General features: G+C 43.5%; 6 protein-coding genes across 10 annotated transcripts in view; 1 reads left to right on the top strand and 5 right to left on the bottom strand.

The window, feature by feature from the left end:
- The window catches only part of LOC148111508 (protein S100-A6-like), a 28,649-nt gene extending 5,920 nt beyond the window's left edge, over positions 1-22,729 (bottom strand). The window contains exon 1 of the mRNA XM_087880734.1: positions 22,722-22,729. The gene's annotated coding sequence lies outside the window, so the exon portion shown is untranslated. The remainder of the gene's footprint in view (positions 1-22,721) is intronic.
- Positions 573-7,902, bottom strand: S100A5 (S100 calcium binding protein A5). Of its 2 annotated transcripts, none has more exons than XM_087880732.1 (3): positions 5,751-7,902; positions 1,594-1,758; positions 573-858 (listed from the first exon to the last, which is right to left on the bottom strand). In XM_087880732.1, the coding sequence occupies exons 2-3, from the start codon at positions 1,729-1,731 to the stop codon at positions 715-717; spliced, it is 282 nt and encodes a 93-aa protein (XP_087736858.1). In that variant the 5' UTR covers positions 1,732-1,758; positions 5,751-7,902; the 3' UTR covers positions 573-714. The 2 variants fall into 2 exon arrangements, with proteins under 2 accessions (XP_087736858.1, XP_060537956.2); XM_060681973.2 differs by having other exon boundaries at positions 5,673-7,901.
- On the bottom strand, positions 8,255-14,354 carry LOC117657731 (protein S100-A4). Of its 2 annotated transcripts, none has more exons than XM_060681963.2 (3): positions 14,201-14,341; positions 11,322-11,471; positions 8,255-9,044 (listed from the first exon to the last, which is right to left on the bottom strand). In XM_060681963.2, the coding sequence occupies exons 2-3, from the start codon at positions 11,460-11,462 to the stop codon at positions 8,880-8,882; spliced, it is 306 nt and encodes a 101-aa protein (XP_060537946.1). In that variant the 5' UTR covers positions 11,463-11,471; positions 14,201-14,341; the 3' UTR covers positions 8,255-8,879. The 2 variants fall into 2 exon arrangements, with proteins under 2 accessions (XP_060537946.1, XP_060537947.1); XM_060681964.2 differs by having other exon boundaries at positions 8,618-9,041; positions 14,201-14,354.
- LOC117657971 (protein S100-G-like) lies at positions 15,588-18,964 on the bottom strand. 2 transcript variants are annotated; one of them, XM_034406084.3, is made up of 3 exons: positions 18,790-18,964; positions 16,712-16,875; positions 15,588-15,912 (listed from the first exon to the last, which is right to left on the bottom strand). In XM_034406084.3, the coding sequence occupies exons 2-3, from the start codon at positions 16,856-16,858 to the stop codon at positions 15,751-15,753; spliced, it is 309 nt and encodes a 102-aa protein (XP_034261975.1). In that variant the 5' UTR covers positions 16,859-16,875; positions 18,790-18,964; the 3' UTR covers positions 15,588-15,750. The 2 variants fall into 2 exon arrangements, with proteins under 2 accessions (XP_034261975.1, XP_087736857.1); XM_087880731.1 differs by lacking the exon at positions 18,790-18,964 and adding an exon at positions 17,791-18,210.
- LOC117657966 (protein S100-A1) overlaps positions 15,837-26,210 on the top strand; it is a 73,660-nt gene continuing 63,286 nt past the window's right edge. Inside the window, exon 1 of the mRNA XM_087880718.1 lies at positions 15,837-15,874. The gene's annotated coding sequence lies outside the window, so the exon portion shown is untranslated. The remainder of the gene's footprint in view (positions 15,875-26,210) is intronic.
- On the bottom strand, positions 19,536-24,562 carry LOC132709126 (protein S100-A2-like). Of its 2 annotated transcripts, none has more exons than XM_060681942.2 (3): positions 23,350-24,562; positions 22,179-22,327; positions 19,536-20,437 (listed from the first exon to the last, which is right to left on the bottom strand). In XM_060681942.2, the coding sequence occupies exons 2-3, from the start codon at positions 22,317-22,319 to the stop codon at positions 20,273-20,275; spliced, it is 306 nt and encodes a 101-aa protein (XP_060537925.2). In that variant the 5' UTR covers positions 22,320-22,327; positions 23,350-24,562; the 3' UTR covers positions 19,536-20,272. The 2 variants fall into 2 exon arrangements, with proteins under 2 accessions (XP_060537925.2, XP_060537926.1); XM_060681943.2 differs by having other exon boundaries at positions 23,504-24,537.

Below are 26,210 nucleotides of genomic sequence, written 5' to 3'. Positions count from 1 at the left end.
TTTCCCCCTCTCCCGACTTTAAAGTGCGACCTTGGGGCAAGACTCTTACACACAAAAAGTGTGAAGCCGAAACCTTTCTCATCTCACTTTTGGGAGTCGGTGGAAAGTTGTAGGAACTTGAATGGCCTGATTTTTTTCACGCCTGCTTCCTGCTGTGGGTGGCCGGGAGGGATTTAGGCTGCAAAAACTATATCCCTGTACACAACCCAACCCAACCCAACGTTGCGTGGTTGCGTTGTCAGTTTAAGCCCTTTTGGAGATGCAAAAGGTGATTTTTTAAAAAAAAAATTGGATTTCCTCAGCTGGGGAAGAAACTGAACTGAACCTGGGTATCCGTTCTTGCAAATTTGCCAGCCCTGTTTTTGTAAATCTGCGTTGCGTTTCTGGATTGCCCACGATTGCGGCGCGATTTCCCAGAAATTTAATTGAATTTATTGAATTTAAAACCCTTGCCTTAAAAAAAAAAAGTCACCAACGAACGGACACGACTTCACGGTTTAAAACGATCCCAATTTTTTGCCCCCTCCCCCTCCGCGTCCCCCTTTCATTCCACATTTTCGTTTTTCTCAAACTTTGGGAAGATCTGCCTTTTATTAATTTAGAGATCGAGATAACATTGCGGAGAGATGCTTTAAAAGGAGGATTTGAGAGGAGGAGGAGGGGGGTCTTTCCTTCTCTCCATCTCTCCCCCCCCCTCTTTTTGAAGGCCGCTTCTCATTTTGCATCCGGTTGGAAGAATTGGTTGTAGGACATGCAAAGGGCCGTGAGGAAGCCGGTATATTCCTTAAAATCGATCTCGTTGTTCTGATCCTTGTCCAGGCTTTCCATCAGCTTGTCGATCCCACGGTCTTTCATTTTCTGCAACACGGGAAGGAAAGGTTCCGGGTTCGAGATTCGCCATCATATCGACTCATCGGACTAGGGTTGGTGCAATGAGTTCCGGAGTTTTGTCATCCGGCTTTATTTATTTCGGGGCATCGGGGGCTGGAATTTCCAGGGCTTAACGCAAATTCCAAACTCAACTTGGGATTCTAGTCCTCATGTATTCCGAGGTCCAGAAGGGTTCGTATGGTACAGCGTTCCTCAATGTACGACTGGCTGCTTAGCAAGTCGCAAAACGGGAATTGACCACCTGTCTCAATATTCCCCACCCTCCTCCGAGCTCGTAGGACCCCGTTTTTCGTGGGTCGGCAACTGATCCACCTTTACGACTGTTGGCACGTGACTGCGTTTTATGTTCTCTGCATGCCGGCATTTACCTTCAGTTTCCAGTGAAAACCCGCCCCCCGTGGTCAACACAGCTTCCGCTTAGTGACCGCTGCGTTCGCTTAACGCCCGCAGAAAAGGGCGCCCAATTGGGCACGATCGTGGGGGGTCACTCCCCTTTGCAACCGAAATTGCGGGCTGGACGATGGTCATAAGCCAAGGACGATCCGTGACAGAGGCAAAACCAATTTTCTTGGCCCTCGGAATCATGAGGACTAGAAACCCGGGCTGAGTTTTTTGCGTTTTTTTTTCCATGCATTTTTTTTTAAAAAATGTGCCCAGTCCATTAAGCGAGGGGCGCATTTGCCCCTTCCCCAGCCCGCTTACCTCTCCCAAAGCCAGCTCCTGTTTTATCAGCTCCTTCAATTCTTGTTTGCTCAAAGTAAATTTGTCACCTTCTTTGCCCGAGTACTTGTGAAAGGTGCACACCAGAGTGGCCAAAGCTTTTTCCAGAGGGGTCTCCATGGATTCACTGAGTCCACTGAGGATGGTCTGGAAAAGGAGAAATGGTGGTGGTGGGGGGGTTTCCATCAATTGCACGTGGAGATAGAGGAGGGGGGGGTTCACGATCTGATTTTTGCATTCGCCGAGTATTATTTCCACACCTGCATTTAATTTCCGGCCTCTGTAATAACTCGGTTTTTATATTCAGCGTCTTCTACTTTTGTCATTTCTCCCTTTTAAGATCTGTGGACTTCAACTCCCAGAATTCCCCTGGCTGGGAAATGTCTTTCCCTCTAACTGGGGAATTCTGGGCGTTGAAGTCCACGTCTCTTAAAAAAGTTTCCAACCCGCTTTTTATATTCGGCTTTCTCTACTTCATCATTTCTCCCGTTTTAGCCACTTTTTAAGAGACGTGGACTACAACTTCCAGAATTCCCCTGGCTGGGAAATGTTTTTTCCCCAGCTGGGGAATTCTGGGAGTTGAAGTCTATCTATCTTAAAAGTTTCCATATACTGGGGAATTCTGGGAGTTGAAGTCCATGTATCTTAAAAGTTTCTATATACTGGGGAATTCTGGGAGTTGAAGTCCACATATCTTAAAAGTTTCCATATACTGGGGAATTCTGGGAGTTGAAGTCCACGTATCTTAAAAGTTTCCATATGAGAAATATATATATTTAAAAATGCCAATTTTTCTATTGGTTCGTAATTGTTGCCCTATATAAGCTATATTTTTAAATGTGTTTTCCCACCCTCACCTCCACCCAATGTAAGCTCTTTTATTTGGAATTTGTCCGATAAAATCTAAACTCTTGGGTTTTTTTCAATTTTTAATCTTAACTCTAAAATTTTGGTTTTAGGGAGAAGGGGTACATGTTCTTTCCTTAAGAGGCATTTCATCAGCTGTCTCTATTTTTTTCCCCCAATAAGTGCTGATTTCTGATCGACAAAACCCAGGGATTCTGTTATCCCTCGATTAAATTTATAGCAATTTATCCGTTGATTAAATTTATAGATGAAATTCTCTCTTTAAATATTTGATTAATTATTGATCAAATATTTCTTTAAATGTTTCTTCATATGTATCGGTCTATGCATATGTATATATGTATGTGTGTTTATATATATATATATGTATTTATGTATATATATATATTTTTTAAACCCCCAGAATCTCTCTGGAGAGCAGACTGCCTTAAAAGGCTAAAAAAAGACTTGAAATGGAGAACTTGCGCAAGCGAGCCAAGTTGCTTTTTTTTTTTCTCTTTTTTTTTTGCAAAATCACGCCGGATTTGGGCTGCCATCTTTCTACTCAGCTGGGTAAGCGTTTCGTTTAACGTTCTGACTTGCCAGAGGGGGAAGATTTTACTCGTCTGGCTGTGGCTGCTGGGAGTTGGAATCCAGACCTCTTGCAAAAGGCCCTGGATTCCCAGAGCAAAGTTTGAAGTGGGTGTTTTCGAAAAGCCAAGGAGTTCCTTGCAAAGGAACTGTGAGAAATTTAAGATAACTTTTGTGCAACGTTAACATTGCACTCATCTGTGAGCAGATGAGTGCAATGCCCATCCCACCCTGATCCTCATGCACTCCTAATATTGGTGCTTGGAGTGTCCAACTTAAGCTGAAAATATTTGGAGCAAACCAAAGTCATCCGATGCATACAGAGAGACATCACCACCGTCTCAAAATATTTGCAGAAGGGCTGTGGGGAGGTGGGGGTGGGGTGGGGAATAATTCAGAAAGGGGGTAGAGATTCTTCTGATTCAGGACGGATGGACACACAGACCGCCTCTCTGCCTAGAGACGGAAAGCGAGCACGGAGCGAAATTCAGAATATGGAAAAAGGAGCATTCATTCAAGGGACCGGACGGGACATGGAAGAGCTCTAAAAAAAAAAAAATTGGTGTGTGTGTGTAGGGTTTTGTGTGGTGGGCTGGTTGTGCCTCCAGAGCAGGGTTTTGCAAACTTGGGGCCTGGAAGGTGTGTGTGGTGGACTTCGCTTCCCGGAATCCCCCCCCCCAAGTTTGCATGAATGGAACTTTAAACACCCTGAGAATTAGATAGAAAGCATGCTGGCTGGGGGAATTCTGGGAGTTGAATATCTATAGTTTGGTTGTATGCCATAAATAAATATTTGCATTTATTAGCTGCCAAATATTTATATATTTCTATCTGATTATCTATCTATCTATCTATCTATCTATCTATCTATCTATCTATCTATCTTCTATTTGTCTATCACCTCTCTCTCACTCTCACCTATCGTCCATCCCTCTATCTATCTATCTATCTATCTATCTATCAATCTATCTATCATCTATCTATATTTTTCTTCCAATTTTTCTGTCTTTCTAGCTTTCTATCTGTGTCTGTCTATCTATCTATCTATCTATCTATCTATCTATCTATCTATATATCTATCTATCATCTATTTGTCTATCACCTCTCTCTCATTCTCACCTATCGTCCATCCCTCTATCCATCTATCTATCTATCTTCTATTTGTCTATCACTCTCTCTCACTCTCACCTATCGTCCATCCATCCATCCATTCATCCATCCATCCATCTATCTACGGTATCTATCATCTATCCACATTTTTCTTCCAATTTTTCTGTCTTTCTAGCTTTTCTATCTGTGTATCTATCTATCTATCTATCTATCTATCTATCTATCTATCTATCTATCTCTTTATCTGTCTATCTGAAACTGTGATATTATCTACCTTTTCCTCCTTTCTCTTTCTCTTTTTCTTCCCTCCCTCTCTTTTTTTCCTCTCATCTCCCTATTTTCCTTCCTTCTCCCTTCCAGTCCTTCCTTCCTTCCTTCCTCCCTCCCTCCCTCCCTCCCCTGCCTGCCTATCTTCTCTCTTTCTCTCTCTCCTTCTCCCACTTTCTCTCTCTCTCCTTCTCATCCATCCATCCATCCATCCATCCATCCATCCATCCATCTCCTGAATCTACTTGTTATAAAGCTCAGCCATCAGCCTGATCCGTTGCCAGGGCTTCCGTGAACGCAGTAGGCAAATCTTTGCAAGTGGGAGAGTTTGCAAAAATAACAGTTTTTGCAGTTTCGATAAGAGGAGCAGAGGCCAGAAGGAAAAGAAGGAAGTGGCGTAGGGAAAAAAAATAAAAATCAGCAAGGGCCCTGTCGCTTTTAAATTCTTCTTCTTCTTCTTTTTTTTAAAGGGATGCGCTTAAAAGCTTCTGCAAAGGACTGACTCATATTAAGCTGAGTAAATAGGTACAAATTTGAAAAAGCCACCGCCTTGATCAAACATTAAGCAAGCTCAGACCACTGGAAAATTAAATAATGCTTCCTTATAATTCCAACTAACTTGGTGGTTGGCCTGTAAGCCTCCTGCTTAGCAACGGGTGTGCCTTTTCAGAGATGAAAAGATTTGTGAATTTAGAATATATTAGCATAACGATCCACTAAATATTTATTACGTATTATGTTCACAGCACCGGCATTTATCTCCAAAAGCTGGCTGAACAGGAAAACTTTAGTAATTTACAGGCTCTGCCAGAAGCCCCGATTGCGATAACATTTGAATTAAAAAAAAAAAAATCCCAACGTTTTTAGTTCCAATTCAGGTGCTTTTCTCATCCTGGAGTCACTGAGACTCGGGCAGCTAAAATGTCATATATTATTATTCCTTATTATTATTATTATTATTAGGGCTAACCTGGCATTACTGGGAAACCTACAGGCAGGATGCCAAGGGCGAAAATCCTTCCTTTACAGTTCAGAAACCAGAATTCTGAGGTAGACTGCGCCTAAATCTGGAGGCTTGCTTCTCTCAACCAAAAAGAAAAAAAGCAGATTTTTTTTTTAAAAAAAAACACTTCTTACAAAAGACCAACGTGTGGGAAATACAGGAGGGAAGATACTTCATTTAGAGTCTCCGAGTCCCAATTTGAATCGTTTTTAAAATCGATACCAGATAGATAAAAGCAACTCACCGAAGGACGTGGACGATGGGCTTGAAGAGGCAAAGCAGGGAATTGGGTGTGGTGGCTTAAGTATCGTCTTATACTCACGGTGTGGGGTCTCTAGGGAGTGTGATGCTAGCAGAAAGGAACATGGCAAAAGCCTCCGGGGACCCATTGCATTCTCCCTCTGGGTTCCACCTTGGTTTGATCTGAGATCAAAACACCCCAGATCTGATGTAGCTTAAAACACCCATTTAGAAGTTCAGACCTCCCTGGCAGGAAATTTTTCCAGAATCGGCCCACCCTCTGAGTCCCTTCTGCCTCCTTCCAACTTTAACATGCATCTCCTCGCCTGATTTTCTTTTTAAAAGAAAAAAAAAGTTCCTTTTTTTAAAAAAAAAAATGTAATAAATTTTATTAAAAGTTGATGAGGAATCACGAGAACTCAACACCAACCGAAATAGGTTAGGGAAAGGAAGGAAACAGGAAGGGAGACGTTGAAGGAAGAACGAGAGGTGCGATCAGAAAAGAAAACAGAAGGAAGTAGAAGCGATCTGTGAAAAGATATATAAGACAGAATTTGTATGTATAACTCTTACCGGAAGTTCGAAGAGCGATAAGGAGAAGGATCACGAAGTAAAACGGAGCAGAGAAAGGACGAAAAGATAAGCGAAAAAGAAGGCGGTAGAAAAGAGAGATCATGTTTTTTTCAACGTATAATTCTTATTGATAATTTTAAGAGCAATAGTAATATAAAATAAAATGGAACAGGAAAGACAAAGAAAGAAAGAAAAAGAAAGGAAGGAAGGAAGGAAGAAAAAGAAAGAAAGAAAGAAAATAAGAAAAGGAAAGGAAAGAGAAAGGAAGGAATAAAAACAAGGAAGTAGAAAAAGGATATAAAGATATGTTTTTTAATGTATAATTCTTATTGATAATTTTAAGAGCAATAGTAATATAAAATAAAATGGAACAGGAAAGATAAAGAAAGAAAGAAAAAGGAAGGAAGGAAGGGAGAAAAAGAAGGAAGAAAAAGAAAGAAGGAAAGGGAAAGGAAGGGAGAAAAAGAATCAAGTAGAAAAAGGATATAAAGATATAATGTTTTTTAATGTATAATTCTTACTGATAATTTTAAGAGCAACTAAATAAACTAAAATGGAACAGGAAAGAAAAAGAAAGACAGAAAAGGAAGGAATGAAAGAAGAAAGAAAAAAGGAAAGGAAGGAAGGGATAAAAAGAAAAAAATATCAAGATACATGTTTTTTATATATAATTCTTAACAACGGTTTTAAGAACAACTATAAGAACGAATGGAAATTAAACGGAAAGGAAAGAAGTAAACAAAAGGAAGAACCAAAAGATAAAAAGCAGAACAAACGATATAAAGAAAGATATAAAGATACAATGAGGTTTTTTTTTTAATGAATAATTCTTATTGACAGTTTTAAGAGCAAGCCATAAAGAACTAATATAAATTAGAACCGGAAGCAAAGAAATAAACAAAAAGAAAGAACTGAACAATAAAGAAAAAAAGTAGAAGGAAGTAGGAAACCAAATATACCAGAAAGATATTAAAGTTATAACTTTAAAAAACAACAACACAGAACTTTCAAAGATTAAATCGGTTTCGTAGCTGGCAGAAATGCAACCAGTCCTGCTTTCTTTCTTTCTTTCTTGTTTATTTTGTAAAGTCGAAGGAGGCTTTTTGCCAGAGGGGGAAAAAAATAAATCAAAAATATAGAATCTGATCTTAGTCAAAAGGTTGGCATTTAAAAACAAAATAATAAAGGGAGGAAAAGAAAAGGTGCCATTCTCAGGATTTTAGCAGCATCTTTAATCCCTCTGGGCAGGACCAAGGGGATGCAGGAGGCAAGCGGTTGCCTAGCAACGGAGGAAGCCAGGGACCAAGGCGGCCAGGCCAGAGATGCTCCTGCCTGCAGTGAGTTTGCAAGAAATTAAAGTTCTTGGTTTTTTTGTTCTTTTTTTTTTTTTTGAAGAGTTGACCGGTCAGCTTCTTTGCTTTGAAGCTTTTCTTTCTCCTTCCATTTTCCTTCCTTCTCTTTCCTTCCTTCCTTTTTTAACCCTTTTCTTTTTCCCCTCCCCATTCATTTTACTCCTTCCTTCCTCCGTTCCCTTCTTCTTTCATTCCTTCCCTCTATTCCTTCCCTCCCGACTTCTCTCCATTCCCTTTGTCCCTCCTTCCTTCCCTCTTTCTATTCTTTCCTTTGTTCTTTCCTTCCTTCCCTCCCCTCCTTCTTGCTTCTTTCCTTCCTTCCTTCTCTCTATTCCTTCCTGCCTTCTTTCTTTTCTTCTCCCTCCTTCCTCCCCTTCTTGATTGTTTCCTTCCTTCCCTCTATTCCTTCTTTCCTTCTTTCTTTCCTTCCCTCCATTCCTCCTTCCCTCCTTCTCTCCCTTCCTTCTTGCTTCTTTCCTTCCTTCTCTCTATTCCTTCATTCTTTCCTTCCCTCCCTCCTTCCCTCCCTTCCTTCTTGCTTCTTTCCTTCCTTCCTTCTCTCTATTCCTTCCTGCCTTATTTCTTTTCTTCTCACTCCCTCCCTCCTTCCCTCCCTTCTTAATTGTTTCCTTCCTTCCCTCTTTATTCCTTCCATCTTTCTTTCCTTCCCTCCATTCCTCCTTCCCTCCCTTCTTAATTATTTCCTTCCTTCCCTCTTTATTCCTTCCTTCCTTCCTTCTTTCTTTCCTTCCCTCCATTCCTCCTTCCCTTCTTGCTTCTTTCCTTCCTTCCTTCCTTCTCTTATTCCTTCCTTCCTGCCTTCTTTCTTTCCTTCACTCCCTCCTCACCTCCCTCCCTTTGCTTCTTTCCTCCCTTGCTCCTCCCTTCCTCCCCTCCCTCCCTCTTTCCTTCAACCCATTCAGTTCAAACCCGTGGACAGTTGTCTAAACCAGGCCTCCTCCCCACGCCCCGAACTTCAATGCCCATCGTCCCCAGCCCCTCAGGAGACAAGCAGAAGCACCAAAAGGCTTTTTTTTGAGTATTATTATTTTTTTTTGAAAGCAAACTTTATTTTGTTGTCGGGATGTGCGTGTGTGCATGCGTGTGTGTGTGTGAGAGAGAGAGAGGCTGGCTATTCCCGCCGGACAAGACTCGCCCTCTCAAAGCTGTTGCACCAACGAAAGGCTACGGGGGGGGGAGCCATTTTACACACACCTGTGAATTCTGCCCGCCCGTCTTGCACGCCGGCCTGCTCGTGTGTCGCACGCCGCCGCCTCCCCCCCGTTTCATTTCTGTCGCGGCATCTTGTCCGGGAAGCCGTGAAAAAAATCGTTGCACGCCATGGCGATACAAGCGAGGAAGGTGGCGTATTCTTGAAAATCCACCTGGTTGTCTTTGTTGGAGTCTAGGTTGCTCATGATTTTTTGAAACGTGGATTCGTCCTTTTTCTTCTGGGGGAAAAACAAAAAGCGGAGCGTTTAATTTTTTGGGGGGGGCGGGGGGAGGACAGAAGGGGAGGGAAATGGCCGTTTTCAGGCCATTTATTTGACTCTTCTCAGGCCGTTTTGGGGCCGTTTTTGGCCTGACAACGGGCTGAAAAGCAGCCTGTTTTTTGGCCGTTTTGGGGACTGTTTCCAGGCCGTTTGGGGGCCATTTTTCAGGCCAAAAACAGGCCTGAAAATGGCCCAGAAAACGGCCTGGAAAAAGCCCCCCAAATGGCCTGTTTTTTGGCCGTTTTCATGCCATTTATTTGGCTATTCTCAGGCCATTTTGGGGGGCAGTTTTGGCCTGAAAACAGCCCGGAAAAACGGCTCGAAAAGCAGCCTGTTTTTTGGCCCTTTTTGGGGCCGTTTTCAGGCTGGTTTTTGGGCCATTTTTCAGGACAAAAACAGGCCTCAAAATGGCCCCCAAATGGCCTGTTTTTTGGCCGTTTTCAGGTTGTTTTGGGGGCCATTTTTCAGGGCATAAACAGGCCGGAAAAAGCTCCCCAAATGGCCTGTTTTTTGGCTATTTTCATGCCGTTTATTTGGCTGTTTTCAGGCCATTTTGGGGGGCAGTTTTGGCCTGAAAACAGCCCGGAAAAATGGCTTGAAAAGCAGCCTGTTTTTTGGCCGTTTGGGGGGCCGTTTTCAGGCTGTTTTTTGGGCCATTTTTCAGGACAAAAACAGGCTTGAAAAGGGCCCAAAAAAACAGCCGGAAAATGGCCCAGAAAAAGGCCTCAAAATGGCCCCCAAATGGCCTGCTTTTGGCCGTTTTCATGCTGTTTTGGGGCCATTTTTCATGACAAAAACAAGCCTGAAAAGGGCCCCAAAACAGCCAGAAAATGGCCCAGAAAAAGCCCCCAAAATGCCCTGTTTTTTGGCCGTTTTCAGGTTGTTTTGGGCCATTTTTCAGGACATAAACAGGCCAGAAAAAGCCCCCCAAATGGCCTGTTTTTTTGGCCATTTTCAGGCTGTTTTGGGGCCATTTTTCATGACAAAAACAAGCCTGAAAAGGGCCCAAAAACAGCTGGAAAATGGCCCAGAAAAAGCCCCCCAAATGGCCTGTTTTGGGGCTGTTTTGGGGCCATTTTTCAGGACAAAAACAGGCCTCAAAATGGCCCCCAAATGGCCTGTATTTTGGCCGTTTTCAGGCCGTTTTCGGGCCATTTTTCATGACAAAAACAAGCCTGAAAAGGGCCCAAAAAACAGCCGGAAAATGGCCCAGAAAAAGCCCCCAAAATGGCCTGTTTTGGGGCCGTTTTCAGGTTGTTTTGGGGGTCATTTTTCAGGCCAAAAACAGGCCGGAAAAAGGCCCCAAAATGGCCTGTTTTTTGGCCGTTTTCAGGCTGTTATTTGGGCCATTTTTCAGGACAAAAACAAGCCTGAAAAGGGGCCAAGAAACAGCCGGAAAATGGCCCAGAAAAAGCCCCCAAAATGGCCTGTTTTGGGGCCGTTTTCAGGTTGTTTTGGGGGTCATTTTTCAGGCCAAAAACAGGCCGGAAAAAGGCCCCAAAATGGCCTGTTTTTTGGCCGTTTTCAGGCTGTTATTTGGGCCATTTTTCAGGACAAAAACAAGCCTGAAAAGGGGCCAAGAAACAGCCGGAAAATGGCCCAGAAAAAGCCCCCAAAATGGGCTGTTTTTTGGCCGTTTTCAGGCTGTTATTTGGGCCATTTTTCAGGACAAAAACAGGCCTCAAAATGGCCCAAAAAACGGCTGGAAAATGACCCTGAAAAAGGCCCCCAAATGGCCTGTTTTTCGGCCGTTTTCAGGCTGTTTTCCGGCGCTCCGGCAGCTGCGAAGACCAGCTGGTCGGCGTCCCAGAAAGCAGAAGAGCTGCCGGCGACGGTGCGTGTGCCCACAGAGAGGGCTGTGCGTGCCACCTCTGGCACACATGCCATAGATTCGCCATCACGGGTATGGGTAGTCCCCCACTTACAACTGTTCATTTAGTGACCATGTGAAGTTACAACGGCACCGCAAAAAGGTGACTTTACGACAGTTTTTCAGACTTTTCGACCCTTGCGGTATATATCCATATCAAAATTCAGACAGTAGCTTCACTCAACGACCGCGTGACTCACTTAACAACGGCAGGGGTTCCCTTCACCTCCGTGGCCAGGAAACGTGGTAACACGGGACAAAGCTCGCTCAGCAAGGGTTTACCGACAGGAGGTTTTGGGTCTCAACTTTGGTCGTAAGCCGAGGACCAAACGGAGTCCTCGGAGTTAACGGAGCGAGGCACTTACGCTAATGAATCCGGGCAGCTCCTGTTTCAGCAGCTCCTTCAGTTCCGTGTTGTTGAGTTTGAACTGGTCTCCTTCTTTCTGGGAATATTTGTGGAAGGTGACTACCATGGTGTCCAGGGCTTTCTCCAAGGGGGTGGCCATTTTCGGATGCTGTTGAAAGAGGATGGAGTTGGGGAATCGGATGGAAGTGGCGGGAGGGATAGTAGCATCTTGTGCCAATGAAGCGTTAACATGGGGGGGGGGGGGTTAACCATGGCCAGGGGTGGGCTGGTGGAGGTTCACGGGGTCAGGAGAACCTCCAGCTAAGGTTCTGTGCAGTTCGGAGAACCCCCAAATCCCACTCCTGGCTGGCCCCGCCCACCCCGCCCCGCCTCGCCTCTCCTAGGAGTCCCCATGCGACCCATTTTGGATGCAGATAAGTGCCGGGCACGCACGGAGGCTCAGGGAGGGCGAAAAACGAGCCTATCGGAAGTTCGGGATGGCCGGAAATGGGCCTTCGGAGCCTGGGGAGGCCGTTTTCGCTCACCCAGAGGCTCAAGGAAAGCCTCCGGAGCCCGGGGAGGGCAAAAGCACCCCCCCCTCCCGCCGTGGTGCAGGAGGCTGACTAGGCCACGCCCACCCAACAACCGGTCAGAGAACCCCTTGAAGGAAGGAAGGAAAGAAAGAAAAGGCACAGGAAGGAAGGAGTCAGAAAAGGAAAGAAGAGATACAAGAGGAAGGAAGGAAGGAAGGAAGGAAGGAAGGAAGGAAGGAAGGAAGGAAAAGGCACAGGAAGGAAGGAGTCAGAAAAGGAAAGAAGAGATTCAAGAGGAAGGAAGGAAGGAAGGAAGGAAAGAAAAGGCACAGGAAGGAAGGAATCAGAAAAGGAAAGATACAAGAGGAAGGAAGGAAAGGAGGGAGGAAGGAAGGAAAGAAAGAAAAGGCACAGGAAGGAAGGAGTCAGAAAAGGAAAGAAGAGATACAAGAGGAAGGAAGGAAGGAAGGAAAAGGCACAGGAAGGAAGGAGTCAGAAAAGGAAAGAAGAGATTCAAGAGGAAGGAAGGAAGGAAAGAAAAGGCACAGGAAGGAAGGAATCAGAAAAGGAAAGATACAAGAGGAAGGAAGGAAAGGAGGGAGGAAGGAAGGAAGGAAAGAAAGAAAAGGCACAGGAAGGAAGGAGTCAGAAAAGGAAAGAAGAGATACAAGAGGAAGGAAGGGAGGGATTGAGGAAGGGAGGGAGGGATGCAGAAGGGAACAAAGAGAAGGAAGAAAGGAATGGATCAAAGGAGGATCAAAGGAGGGAAGAGGAGAAGAGGGATGGAAGGAAGGAGGGATGGAAAAGGAGAGGGATGAAAGGAAGGATGGAGGAAGGAAAGGAAGGATGGATGAAGGGAAGGAAGGAAGGAGAGGGATGAAGAGAAGGGGGAGGAAAGGAAGTAAAGAAAGATGAAGGGAAGGAAGGAAGAGGGATGGAGAGAAGTAAAGGAAAGAAGGCATCTACAGGATTGTGTGCCTGTGGTTTTTGTGGCTAGGATGCATCCTAATTTTTTTTACAGAGTGGGGAAAAAACGCCTCCTTTCCAAGCCCCTAACCTAGTTTTTTCTCCTCCTTCCTGACCGTTCCCCCTCGCTCTGGGACGCCCACGCCAGCCCTCCCTCGGGGGGGGAAAAAAGGGTGGGGCGAATCCCCATAGCAGAAGAGAGGAAAGGGTGAGTCATTCGGATGCCAGGCTGGCACCTTTGGGACGGCATCCGAGGCAAAGGAGGAGAAAGCAGCACTTTTAAAAGTCGGAAAAATTAAACCCAAAGGGGGGGGGATGCAGATAGCCGGAGCCCAGAGGATAAATTTGGAGCTGCTGATGTTTGTTTTAGGGTTCAAATCCTCTTCTTCTCTCCCCACCCCTTCCTGCAGGTATTTGGAGGTTTGTAGTCTGGCGGCAGGGAAAGCACTTTGCACACGCCCAGAGGCTGCTTTCACAGAGCGACCTGCCAGCCGCTGCAATTGAACTGGGGGTGGGGTGGGGGGGGTTACACTTATTAGATTTTTGCCTTGCGCCATTCCTGGTTTTCTCTTTGGGGTGGGACTCTCCACTGATAAATAATAGGGGAATAAAATTGCAATTAGGTGCTGTTTGGAAGAGGAGGCTGAGGGGCTAACAGGGAGAGCAATTTTGGCAGCAGGATTTATCCAGAGTGGGTAGAAAGGGAAGGGTTATTTGTGAATAATTCCTTCCTTCCTTCCTTCCTTCCTTCCTTCCTTCCTTCCTTCCTTCCTTCCTTCCTTCTCCCTCTCTATCCCTCTCTCCTTACTTCTTTCCATCATTCCTTCATTTTCTCTTCTTTCCCCTTTTCTTTTCTTTTCTTTTCTTTTCTTTTCTCTCCTCTCCTCTCCTTTCCTCTCCTCACTTTCTCTTTCCTTTCTCTTTCCTTTCCCTCTCCTTTCTCTCTCTCCCTTTGCTTTCTTTCTCTCTCTTCCTTTCCTTTCCTCCTTTCCTTTCCTTTTCTTTCCTCCTTTCCTTTCCTTTTCTTTCCTCCTTTCCTTTCCTTTCTCTCTCTTTTTCCTCTCCTTTCTCCTTTCCTTTCTTTTCCTTTCTCTCTCTTTTTCCTTTCCTTTCCTCCTTTCTTTTCCTTTCTCTTTTTCCTTTCCTTTCCTCCTTTCCTTTCTTTTCCTTTCTCTCTCTTTTTCCTTTCCTTTCCTTTCCTTTCCTCTCCTCTCCTCTCCTCTCCTCTCCTTTCCTTTCCTTTCTTTCTTTCTGTCAATCTCTCCATCCTACCAGATTCCATCTGAACAGGAAGCCAACCTGGCCCTGATCCTGCTTCTAAATCTCCTCCTTAAAGGGGAATCTTTTTGGGATCGGGGCAGATCTTTTTTCTCTGGCCCAGAGAAACTCCCCCACTTACCAGAGCGAGCCGGACCGGAAACTGAGGCTGGAGTTGAGCGGGCAGAATGAAGAGCCCCTGGCCATCCGACCATTATTTGTAACCTTGGCTAATCTGGGCTTTTATTTGGGGCGTCCAGGGGTCCTCCCCAAGCTCTCCGAGAGGCCAATAGGAACGGCGGTGGGATTTTCTGCCTTTGGATGGTGTCACGCTGGAAGGGCTGTTTCCCCTTCTCTAAGCCCTAAATTCCTCTGACCATTTTTTCCCCCTGTGGTTTGGCACCAAAAAGGCTGTGGCAGCCAAATGGCTTCGGAAACTACAAAAGCAGCAGGAGAGAAAGAATGAGAGAGACGAGAGAAAGAATGAGAGACAGAGAATGAGAGAGAGAGAAAGAAAAAGAAAGAATGAGAGACAGAATGAGAGAGGGAGAAAATGAGAAAGAACAGAGAAAAGAGGAAGGGAGGAAAGAGAGAAAGAGGGGGGGAAAGTGAGAAAGAAACAAAGGGAAAAAGAATGAGAGACAATAGAATGAGAGGAAGAATAGAAAGAGGAAGGGAGGGAAGAGAATAAGAGACAGAATGAGAAAGAAAAAAGAGAAAGAAACAGAAAGAGAGAGAGAAAATATAATGAATAGAAAGAGGAAGGGAGGGAAGAGAGAACGAGAGAAAGGAAAAAAGAAACAAGGAGAAAGAATGAGAGAAAATAGAATGAGAGGAAGAAAATAGAATGAGAGAATAGAAAGAGGAAAGGAGGGAAGCAAGAATGAGACAGAATGAGAGAAAAAGTGAGAAAGAAAGAAAGGAAGAGAGAGAAAGGGAGAAAGAGAATAGAGAGAATGAGAGGAAGGGAGGGGAGAGAAAATATGAGAGAGAGCAAGAGAGAGCAGGCCAAAAGCCTCTGATTTGGGAGTGGATAAAAATCTAATAAATCTATAGAAAAGCAAATAAATTACGAAAAGCCAGCTGGGTGACTTTGGGCCAACCACCAGGAGGTGGTGAGTTCTAGTCCTGCCTTGGCCAGGAAAGCCAGCTGACCGGGTGAATTTGGGCCAGTCCTTCCTTCTCATCCCAGCACTGTTGCTGAGAGGAAAAATAAAAAAAGAAAGAAAGAGAAAGAAAGAAAGAAAATAAGAAAAATAAGAGGGGGAAAGGAAAAAATAAGAGGGGGAAAGGAAAGTTGCTGTGAGGAAAAATAAGGAAAGAAAGAAAGAAAGAAAATAAGAAAATAAGAAAAATAAGAGGGGGAAAGGAAAAAATAAGAGGGGGAAAAGGAAAAAATAAGAGGGGGAAAGGAAAGTTGCCGTGAGGAAAAAATAAGAGGGGGGAAAGGAGCATGAGGTACATTCCTCATCGCTTCCTTTGTAAAAAAAATAATAATACAAAAGTCAGGAAACAAACAAAAACGAAGCGACGATTCAGATTTTTTTTAATGAGGTTTTATTTTTGCTTCTTTGCTAGAACTTCCAGCTGTCTCTCTCTCCCCACCTGAAAAAACCCATCCGTCTGTCTGTCTGTCCAGAGCCGCCGACCTCTTCACAGCGACGCCATCCGCAATCATACTCCCCCCCCCGCTTAGACCCGTGGTTGGACCACGGGAGCATCGCGGAACTGCAAGTGGAAGAAGGTGAAGGCGGCCGCCACGAAGCGGATGTATTCTTCGAAGGTGACCTCTCCGTCCCGATCGGTGTCCAACAGGGTGAGCATTTCTTCCAAAGCCTGGCCTTTGATCTGCAGCTTTTGTTTTAACAAAACAAAAATGGAGATTTGCAATAAGATGGGGCAGAAGGGACCCCTTTTCCTCGCCTCCTTTCTCCTTAGAATAGAATAGAAGCTGGAAGGGACCTCGGAGGTCTTCTAGTCCAGCCCTCTGCTCCAGCAGAATAAATAAAAGGATAATAACAGAATAACAGGGATGGAAGCGACCCCGGGACGCCGCAACCGTCATAAATCCGAGTCCGTTGGCGAGCGTCTGAATTTTGATCACATGACCATGGGGGAGGCTGCAGCGGTCGTTAAGCGTGAACGATGGTCCCAAGTCATTTTTTTTCTTAATGCCGTTGGAACTTCGGTCACTAAATGAAATGTTGCAAGTCGTGGGCTACCTGCGTTTATTTAACTGAAAAACTTTAAAATGTTTTAAAACTTTAAAACACTTTAAAACTTTAAAACTACTTTAAAACTAAAACAACTTTAAAACTTTAAAACAATTTTAAAACAACTTTAAAACTTTAAAACAACTTTAAAACTACTTTAAAACTACTTTAAAACTACTTTAAAACAACTTTAAAACTACTTTAAAACTACTTTAAAACTTACTTAAGACTTACTAAAAACTTACTAAAAACTTTAAAACTTACTTAAAACTTACTTAAAACTACTTTAAAGCAACTTTAAAACTTATCGATTAGAGATTATTCCCCAATAATTAGGACGGTTTGAAGCATTTCCCCCTGCGATGTGCCTCAAAGGACATTGGGAATTAATGTATTAATTTATTAAATCGATTTAATGCATACGGATGGGAGACACGTACCGTTTGCAAGCTGGGGAGTTCGGTCTGCAGGAGGCTCCGTAGCTCGTCTTTACTCAGGGTGTTGCGGTCCCCTTCCTTCCGGCAATAGCGTTGAAAGGTGCACACCACCTCTCCGAGGGCCTGCTCCAACGTCTGGAATTGCGTCATCGCTGCGGCACGGGGTCCTGCGGGAACAAGGAAACAGTCCTTGATTTATGACCGTTTATCTCGCCACCATCCGAAGTTACGACAGCTCTGAAAGGAGTGGCTTGAGTCTAGTACTCGCACTTCTCTCAGCATCCTTCCTGTCACGTGATCAAAATTCGGACAGTGGGCATGTATTTATGACAATCGCAGCGTCCCGGAGTTACGTGATCGCTGTTTGCGGCCTTCCCTGGCGGCTTCTGACCGGCAAAGTCAGTGAGGGAAGCCGGATTTGTTTAACGACTGTATGATTCACTTAACAGCTGCAGTCGTTTGCTTAACAACCGTGGGGGAAAAAAAAGGTTTTAAAATCTGGTGTGACTCACTTAACATCCACCTACAGCCAAAATTCTGATCCCAATTGTCATAAATCGAGGACTACACCAAACTGTAAACAAAACTATAAACTAAACTGCAAACTTTAAACTTAAAATTTAAAACTTAAAACTACAAATTTAAAACTTACTTAAATTTTAAAACTATTAAGCCTAAAACTGCAAACTGTAAACTTAAAATCCAGAACTTAAAACTACAAACTTAAAACTACAAACTTAAACTTAAACCTTGCTTAAAACTGTAAACTTAAAACTGCAAACTGTAAACTTAAAATCCAGAACTTAAAACTACAATCTTAAAATTTAAAACTACAAACTTAAAACTTACTTAAAACTTAAAACCATAAACTTAAAACTGCAAACTGTAAACTTAAAACTTAAAACCTAAAACTTAAAACTACAATCTTAAAACTTAAAACTTCCTTAAAACTATAAACTGCAAACTTCAAACTACGACCTTAAAACTTACAACTTACTTAAAACTTACTTCAAACTACAAACTAAAGCATACATCACACTTGATAAGCTAAACATCTGATAGCCAACCATAAGTTAGCTAACCTGCTTAGCAACTGAAATTCTCATCCCAATTATGGTCATAAATTGAGGATTACTTATACTAGTGTTGTGTTAGATTTGTTTCATTTTCTGCAGCAACTTGGCTTCGGTGAACACAATTTTTTTTTGTCCCTTGTTGTATTGTTCAAGTAAATAAATAAGGACAGCCAGTTCCTTGGCTTTGCCAGGAGGTTTAAAATCCACAAAAACCTTTTGTGGTTGATTTGTTTACTACGTTTTTATATCGTTCCTTCCTCCCAAGGAATCGCCATCAAATCAAACAAGTCCAAACAGATCAGAAAATCAGCGTAATAAACCCAACCCTGGAGGTGTGGGGTATGGGGTGAGAAAATCTTACTTTTAAAGAACGTAACTTTAACTTTTTAAGGCGCATCGTGAATTTGTTTTGCCGATCCGCCCTTAATCCTTCGAGATAAAAATCAAATTTCTGCTTTTTTTTCCTGCCAATCTTTTAAGAGCTGACTTTCGACAAAAGTCAGCTCTTAAAAGATTGGCAGGAAAAAAAAAGCACGGATTTTTAAAGATCCTTTGCATTCTGGATCATCTCTTCCAGAACGGCGTCACCAAGAAAGACGGTTAAATTTATTTTATTTTGCAGTTTTCGTTCCCGGTTTGAGTGCCACCCGTCCCAATTTCAGGAAGAATCCAACGTTTTAGACATTTCAAACATAAATATGGGTCCATTCGTGGTTGTAACAGACTGCCAGATTGTGATTTCTGGAAAAGTACATAACATTTAAGGGTTGGTTGTTTTTTTTTTTATTGTTTGTTTTTTGGCTTTCAAGGTGGCCTTGTTTATTTTGCCTTTCCTCTCTGCAGAAAATAAAAAATAAAAACTGGCACGCCCTTCAGAGGTATATAATTTCTATATTATAATAGCTATAATTTCTTCCTGACCAATCTTTTTTGATGATAATAATAATAATAATAATAATAATAATAATAATAATAATAATAATATATAAATTTATATACACGTACCAACTGGGCTTGTCCGCTTTGGAGGATGTTCACCGCAGTGAATTCATCAGGAAAGCCGGAACGAAAACAGGCAGGATTTCAACCGGCGGTGTTCCTCCAAGGAGGCCACCTGTTTTGTGGAGTGTGCAAGCAGGTTTGGCAAAAATGCACGACGACCTACCGATCGTATTTGACACACCCTGTCTCAAAGACACCCGGTGTTTTATCTTGCACTCTGAAAACGCCGGGCTGGGCTGCACTGCACGGCGAGTTCTCGACTTAACGACGGCCATCGGGATTGGGATTTTGGTTGCTAAGCGAAGCAGTGGTTACGGGACAGAGCCGATAGGGGCAGGGCTGATTTTGAGAGCATTTTTCCCTGCGGTCATTAAGTGAATTGTCGTTAAGCAGATCACATGGTCGTTAAATGAATCTGGCTTCCTTCCCCCTCCCGTCCCCTGTTGACTCTGCTTGCCGGAAATCGGCTGGGATGCGGTGCTACAACTGTTGACAGTTCATGCAGCTGTTAAGCGAACCATGCCGTCGTTAAACGAATCTGGATTACCATTGATTTTGCTTGTCGGAAGGCGGTTCAGAAGGTTGCAAAATGGGGATCACGGGACCCCGGGATGCTGGAACCGTCGTAAATACATGCTGATTCCTAAGCACCCGAAATTTTAACACTGTGAAGGTCGTAAGTGCGAGGAATGGTCGTAAATACCATTTTATACTGACGTTGTTTGCTCATTTTGTTTTTAAAGGCTCAATTTTATCCATCATCACTTCATTTTCATCCATGATTAATTTTCATCCATGATCAATTTTCATCCATGATCAGTTTTCATCCATCAATATTTATCCATCATCAGTTTTATCTATCATCAATTTAATCCATCAATTTTTATCCATCATCACTTCCTTTTTATTCATCATCAATTTTTATCCATCATCAATTTTTATCCATCAATTTTTATCCATCATTACTTCATTTTTATTCATCATCAATTTTTATCCATCATCAATTTTTATCCATCATCAATTTTTATCCATCAATTTTTATCCATCATTACTTCATTTTTATCCATCCTCAATTTTATCCATCCTCAATTTTATCCATCATCAATTTTTATCCATTATCACTTCATTTTTATCCATCATCAATTTAATGCATCAATTTTTATCCATCCTCACTTCATTTTTATCCATCCTCAATTTTATCCATCCTCAATTTTTATCCATCCTCAATTCTTATCCATCATCACTTCATTTTTATCCATCATCAATTTTATCCATCATCAATTTAATCCATCGATTTTTATCCATCATCGCTACATTTTGCAAACCAGCGTACTAGAGATTCATTTTCAACATCATTCAAGAAAGATGGTTTGCGATCGACAAGGGTTGTGTGTTAAAAAAAAAACCCCACGATCTTGATTTGCTAGCAGAATGAGCCGTAACACCCCAAATTCCCTCCTGCCCTCCCATCCCCAAAGCCGCGACTTCATAGCTTCCGGTTGCTCTCGTCCGCACATTCCTGGAAGAATTCGTAGCAGAGAGACGCCGTCAGTGCCAGAAATACAGCGTATTCCTGGAAATCCAGCTCTTCGTCTTCGTTGTCATCCAGTTTCTCCATCAAGAATTCAAAGCCGCGTTCGTTGATCTTCCCCTGCAGAGAAGAAAAGGAGAGAAGCGACGTTGAAATAAAACTTGGAATATTTTTTTTCCTCCCTCCAAAAAATCAGAGATACTCTGGAGGCTGAATAACAGAATGGCAGAAGAATGGAGTTGGAAGGGAGCTTGGAGGTCTTCTAGTCCAACCCTCTGCTCAGGCAGGAGACCCAGGACCGTTTCAGATAAATGGCTTCCAGTTTCTTCATAAAAACCTAAAGGAAGGAAGGAAAAGAAGAAAGGAAGGAAGGAAGGAAGGAAGGAAGGAGAAAGGAAAGAAGATTGGAGGAGAAAGGGAGGGAAGGAAGGAAGAAAGATTAGAGAGGGAAGGGAGGAAGGAAGAAGGGAGGGAGGATGGAAGGAAGGAAGATTGGAGGGATTGAAGGAAGGAGGGAAGGCAGGAAGGATAGAGGGATAAAGAAGGGAGGAAGGAAGGAGAAAGGAAAAGATTGGAGGGAAGGAAGGAAGATTAGAGGAGGAAGAGAGGAGGGAGGGAGGCAGGAAGGAAGATTTATTTATTTATTTATTTATTTATTGAATTTCTATACCGCCCTACTCCCGAAGGACTCAGGGCGGTGCACAGCCATGAAATAAAACACATAGATATACAAACTTTAAAATCGAATAAAATGAATTAAATAAATTTGGCTGAATTAATACCCAATTTAAAATACCCATATTTTAAAATCCATTAAAAATTTAGAATTGACACTTAAAAGGGAGAAGATTTAGGCGAGGCCAGCTTGATGAAATAAAAGCGTCTTCAACTCGCGGCGGAAGGTGCACAGATCCGGAATCCTCCGTATCTCTGGGGGGAGCTCATTCCAGATCGTCGGTGCCCCCACAGAGAAGGCTCTCCCCCTAGGGGCCGACAGCCGACATTGTTTGGCCGACGGCACCTGGAGGAGCCCCTCTCTGTGGGAGCGTACTGGTCGGTGGGAGTCTGTTGATGGTAGTAGGCGGTCCCGTAAGTAACCAGGTCCCAAGCCAAGATTAGGGGGAAGGAAGGAGGGAGGGAGGATGGAAGGAAGATTGCAGGGAAGGAAGGAAGGAAGAAAGAAGGGAGGAAGGAAGAAGGGAGGGAGGATGGAAGGAAGGAAGATTGGAGGGAATGAAGGAAGGAGGGAAGGAGGCAGGAAGCATAGAGGTAAAGAAGGGAGGAAAGAAGGAGAAAGGAAAAGATTGGAGGGGAAAGGGAGGGAGGGAAGGGAGGAAGGAAGGAAGATTAGAGAAGGGAGGAAGGAAGGAGGGAGGGAGAATGGAAGGAAGATTGCAGGGAAGGAAGGGAGGAAGGGAGGGAGGAAGGAAGAAGAAAGGGAAGAAGATTGGAGGGGGAGGGAGGGAAGGAAGGAAGAAAGATTAGAGAGGGAAGGGAGGAAGGAAGAAGGGAGGGAGGATGGAAGGAAGGAAGATTGGAGGGAATGAAGGAAGGAGGCAGGAAGGATAGAGGTGAAGAAGGGAGGAAGGAAGGAGAGAGGAAAAGATTGGAGGGGGAGGGAGGGAAGGAAGGAAGGAAGATTAGAGGGGGAAGGAAGGAGGGAGGGAGGATGGAAGGAAGATTGCAAGGAAGGAGGGAAGGAAGAAAGGAAGGAAGAAAGATTTGAGGTGGAAGGAAGGAGGCAGGAAGAAAAGGGAAGGACGGACGGACACGGCATAAAACCCTTTCCTGGTCCTGGATGCTTTGTGAGAGAGGCGTCAAAACCAAACCCAATAAATGCATAAAAAGAGCATTTCCTCACCTTGACAAAATTGGGCATTTCCGCCAGAAGCAGCTCCTTCATCTCGGTCTTGTTGAGTTTGTACCTGTCTCCTTCCTTGGCCGAATATTTGTAAAAGGTTTCCACCATCACGCCCAAAGCTTCTTCAAGCGGGGTCTCCATCTTGGATTCTGGGGGGAGAGGCACAAGATTGAGCGACCCGCTTTACGGCCGAGCGGAAGTCGTCGTCCCGGAAGGACGTCACGCCTTTCATAAAACGGACCTCTGTGGCGCGAATTTTGCCGTCCTTCGGCCTCTTCATGCGAAATTTGTATCCCAATTGTCACAATCATCTCTTGTTAATGGGACAGGCCTGTAAGTGTTTGTTTAGCGACCGTTGGAAGTTACGAAAGTGACTTGGGGCCTGTCCTCGCACTTACAACCGTCGTAGCCTCTGCAGTGTGATCAAAATTGGGGCCTGTATTTATGACGGTCGTGGCTTCTGGGGGGGTCCCTTGATCTTTCTTTGCGAGCTACCGACCAGCAAAGTCACTGCCCGCCCGCTGTGATTCGCTTAACAACCGTGGCAGAAAAAAAAATGGTCGTAAAATCGGGGGCGACTCGCCGAATATCCGCCTTAATTAGCAATACCAATTCTTAACTGGTCGTAAGTCAGGAACGACCCACAGAGTTCACGATCTAATTTTTTAACGAAAAATTAAAAATCCATCTTAAACAGGAACGTCCGTCAAAATTCCTGAATTACAGGAGGGGGAAATAAAATTAGGAAAAAAAAAAAACAGATTTTTAGAAGCAGTTTTCTTGGGCCAAGAATTTAGGAAAACGGTACCAAGGGTGTTTCTTTATTGGGGGGAAAAAAAATGAGAAACGGAGTGAAAAACTCAACTGGAACAAAATACGTTGATTAGGTAGGAGTTTCTATTTTGAATTTCAAGGGTTTTGAAGGAGGGTGTTGAGCCAGTTTTTTGCAGAGAAATTCTGCAAGAGAAATTATTCTGTTTTTTTTTTTTTTTTAAGAGTCCGATGGCTTTTGGGTTTCGAACCCGGGTTTCAAATAACTTTGCAAAGCATTTTGGGGGCGAAGGAGGCTGGGCACCTGCGCTTCCCTTTTGCAAAAGAGATTTAGGGAAGGAATAATTTGCCATGGGGAGGAGAGGAGGAGGAGGAGGAGGAAGAAGGAAAAGTCACTTACCCGGTTGAGATAAATAGGAGAAGGAGGGGGGGGGAAAAAGCAGTAATGGAGATACGGCTTCTGCTTTGATTCCCCAAATCAGATCCTTCGGATCCTTCCTCTCGCCTTTCTGGTCCCACTTCCCTCCCAGCCCGTTCTGTGTTTCAAGCCTCACCCAGATTTCGTTCCTTTTGCCAAACCAGTTTGGCGGGAGATCTTGGGAACTGGAGAAGAGTAGATTCAATGGATCTCCCAATAGCTGGCGTAGAGGTTTGAACTTTGAATTCTGATTGTGATCGAGGAGGGGGGGGGATGAGGAAGGATAAAGGGGAAGGAAGGAAGGAAGGAAGGAAGGAAGGAAGGAAGGAAGGAAGGAAGGAAGGAGATGGATGGAGTGATGGAAAGGAGGGAGGGAGGGAGTAAGAAAGATGAAGGAAGGAAGGAGAGAAAGACGAAGGAGAGATGATAGAGGAAGACGATGAGAAGATGGAGGAGAGGCAGTGGTGAAATCCAATTTTTTTTACTACTGGTTCTGTGGGCGTGGCTTAATGGGCGTGGCAGGGGAAGGATACTGCAAAATCTCCATTCCCACCCCACTCCAGGGGAAGGATACTGCGAAATCTCTAGGGCCAGCCAGAGGTGGTGTTTGCCAGTTCTCCGAACTACTCAAAATTTCCGCTACCGGTTCTCCAGAACCTGCTGGATTTCACCCCTGAGGAGGGGGGGGGGGAGATGAAGGATAAAGGAGAAGGAAGGAGGGAGGGAGGGAAGAAAAGCAAAGAAGGAGAGGAGGAGGAAGGAAGGAGAGGAAGGAGATATGATGGAAAAGAAGGAGAAAGTAGATGGATGGGAAGGAAGGAAGTAAAGGAAGGAGAGGAAGGAGATATGATGGAAGAGAAGGAGAAAGTAGATGGATGGGAAGGAAGGAAGTAAAGGAAGGAGAGAAAGGAGATATGATGGAAGAGAAGGAGAAGGTGGATGGGAAGGAAGGAAGGAAAGAAGACAGATGAAGGAAGAGAAGGAGATGATGGAAGAGAAGGGAGAAGATGGAAGGAAGAGAGGAATGAAGGAGAGAAAGATAAAAGGAGGAGGAGGAGGAGGAGGAGGAGAAGAAGAAGAAGAAGAAGAAGAAGAAGAAGAAGAAGAAGAAGAAGAAGAAGAAGAAGAAGAAGAAGAAGAAGAAGAAGATGATGATTTTCAATTGCTTTCGGAATAGAAGGGCAGGTTTTTGGGTATCCTATTTCTCCTCCCTGCGTCCCCCCCTTCACATCCCTAGTTCTATTTTGGTGTCATATTCTGCTTCGGGGTTATTTATTTTATTTTTTATCTCCTCAACTCATCCGTCCGGTTCCTCTGGCTTTGTGTGCACCATCCCCGCAGCATCTGATCGTGGCAGCTTCTTCTAAAATGCCGCCTTTGTCTCTTGCAAGCCCAGACCGAACAGGAGCCGAGGCCTCCAGCCTACCTGTCGAGACCTGTCCGACAGGTAAGGCAAGGAAGCCCCACCCAGGCCTCTGAAATTAAACACCCGGATTAAACCGTCTACCATGGACCTCGCCCCGTTCCTAAGAGGTCCGTAAAAGAGGACCTGCATAAGCCATCGTTAACTTTACATTTCTTTTTAAATCATTTTTTTTTGTTTTGTTTTATTCTTGCAAATGGCCCAGAGTAACCCCACAGCAAGAAAATTTAACCAATAAGTAATAACTAAACTAAACTAAGCTAAGCTAAACTTAAACCCTTAATTAAATTAAAACGAAACGTCAAACCTTAACTCAACTTAAATCTTAGACCTTAGACTGAAACTCACACTTAAAGTTAAACTTGAATTCACACTTCATCTTAAACTCAGATTTTAGGTTTAAATGTGAGTTCAAGGCTAACTTTGAGTGTGTGAGTTTAAGTTAAAGTTATATCAGTAAACTCACTTATATGAGTGAATTCATACTTACACTTAAACCTAAATCTAAACTAAAATAAACTGAACTAAACTTAAACTTAACTTTAACTTAAACTTACTTAAACATAAAGTTAAACAACTCACATTTCAAGTTGAACTCACACTTAAACCTAAACCTAAACCTACATCTAAACTGAACTGAATTAAACTTAAATTTAAACTTAAACTTAAACCTAAACTTAAACTTACTTAAACTTAAACAACTCGCACTTAAAGTTGAACTCACACTTACACTTAAACCTAAATCTAAACTGAACTGAATTAAACTTAAACTTACTTAAACTTAAACTTACTTAAACTTAAACAACTCGCACTTAAAGTTGAACTCACACTTACACTTAAATCTAACCTAACCTAAATTTAAACTGAACTGAATTAAACTTAAACTTAAACGTAAACTTAAACTTAAACAACTCGCACTTAAAGTTGAACTCACACTTACACTTATACCTAAACCCTAAATTAAACTAAACTAGACTTTAGATCTTAATCTAAGATCTAAGATCTCACACTTAAATTTAAAAACTTAAATTCACACTTACACTTAAACATGTGACACACCCACACAGCCGTCTCATGTCTGCTGGAAGCTCTCCAGAAAAGGAGAACTTCCCACTTCAAGTGGCAACTTGTTCCACCGTCTCCTCGCTGATATAATCAGGAATTCTTCGGGATGTTTAGTCTGACTCACACCCTTTGTTATCTCCAGCCTCCCAGGAGCTGGAAACGGGCCCTTCCTTCCCCTGGGGGAGCCCCCACACCCCAGACCCCCTCTTTTGCATGGAGACAGACACCTTTTGCAACACAAAAACCAACAGCAGAAACCGAGATTTGAACTCGATGCGGTGGTTTCACAGCCGGACGAAAGGTCAGGAAATCCAATCCAATCTAACAACCTACAGGTTGAAAATTCACTTTTTCA

This window comes from Pantherophis guttatus, chromosome 18 (genome assembly GCF_059756535.1).
Source record: "Pantherophis guttatus breed Tessera chromosome 18, ASM5975653v1, whole genome shotgun sequence".
In the NCBI taxonomy this organism is placed as follows: Eukaryota; Metazoa; Chordata; class Lepidosauria; order Squamata; family Colubridae; genus Pantherophis; species Pantherophis guttatus.
Note: the sequence above shows the minus strand (reverse complement) of the source record. Positions and strands in the feature narration are given on the sequence as shown.

Coding starts and splice junctions, on each gene's coding strand:
- LOC117657971 (XM_034406084.3), bottom strand. CDS start 16,858: ATGACGCAATTCCAGACGTTGGAGCAGGCCCTCGGAGAGGTGGTGTGC. Junction 15,913..16,711: donor AACTCCCCAGCTTGCAAACG/GTACGTGTCTCC, acceptor TTAAAACAAAAG/CTGCAGATCAAAGGCCAGGC.
- LOC132709126 (XM_060681942.2), bottom strand. CDS start 22,319: ATGGAGACCCCGCTTGAAGAAGCTTTGGGCGTGATGGTGGAAACCTTT. Junction 20,438..22,178: donor AAATGCCCAATTTTGTCAAG/GTGAGGAAATGC, acceptor TCTTCTCTGCAG/GGGAAGATCAACGAACGCGG.
- LOC117657731 (XM_060681963.2), bottom strand. CDS start 11,462: ATGGCCACCCCCTTGGAGAAAGCCCTGGACACCATGGTAGTCACCTTC. Junction 9,045..11,321: donor AGCTGCCCGGATTCATTAGC/GTAAGTGCCTCG, acceptor TTTTTCCCCCAG/AAGAAAAAGGACGAATCCAC.
- S100A5 (XM_087880732.1), bottom strand. CDS start 1,731: ATGGAGACCCCTCTGGAAAAAGCTTTGGCCACTCTGGTGTGCACCTTT. Junction 859..1,593: donor AGGAGCTGGCTTTGGGAGAG/GTAAGCGGGCTG, acceptor CCCGTGTTGCAG/AAAATGAAAGACCGTGGGAT.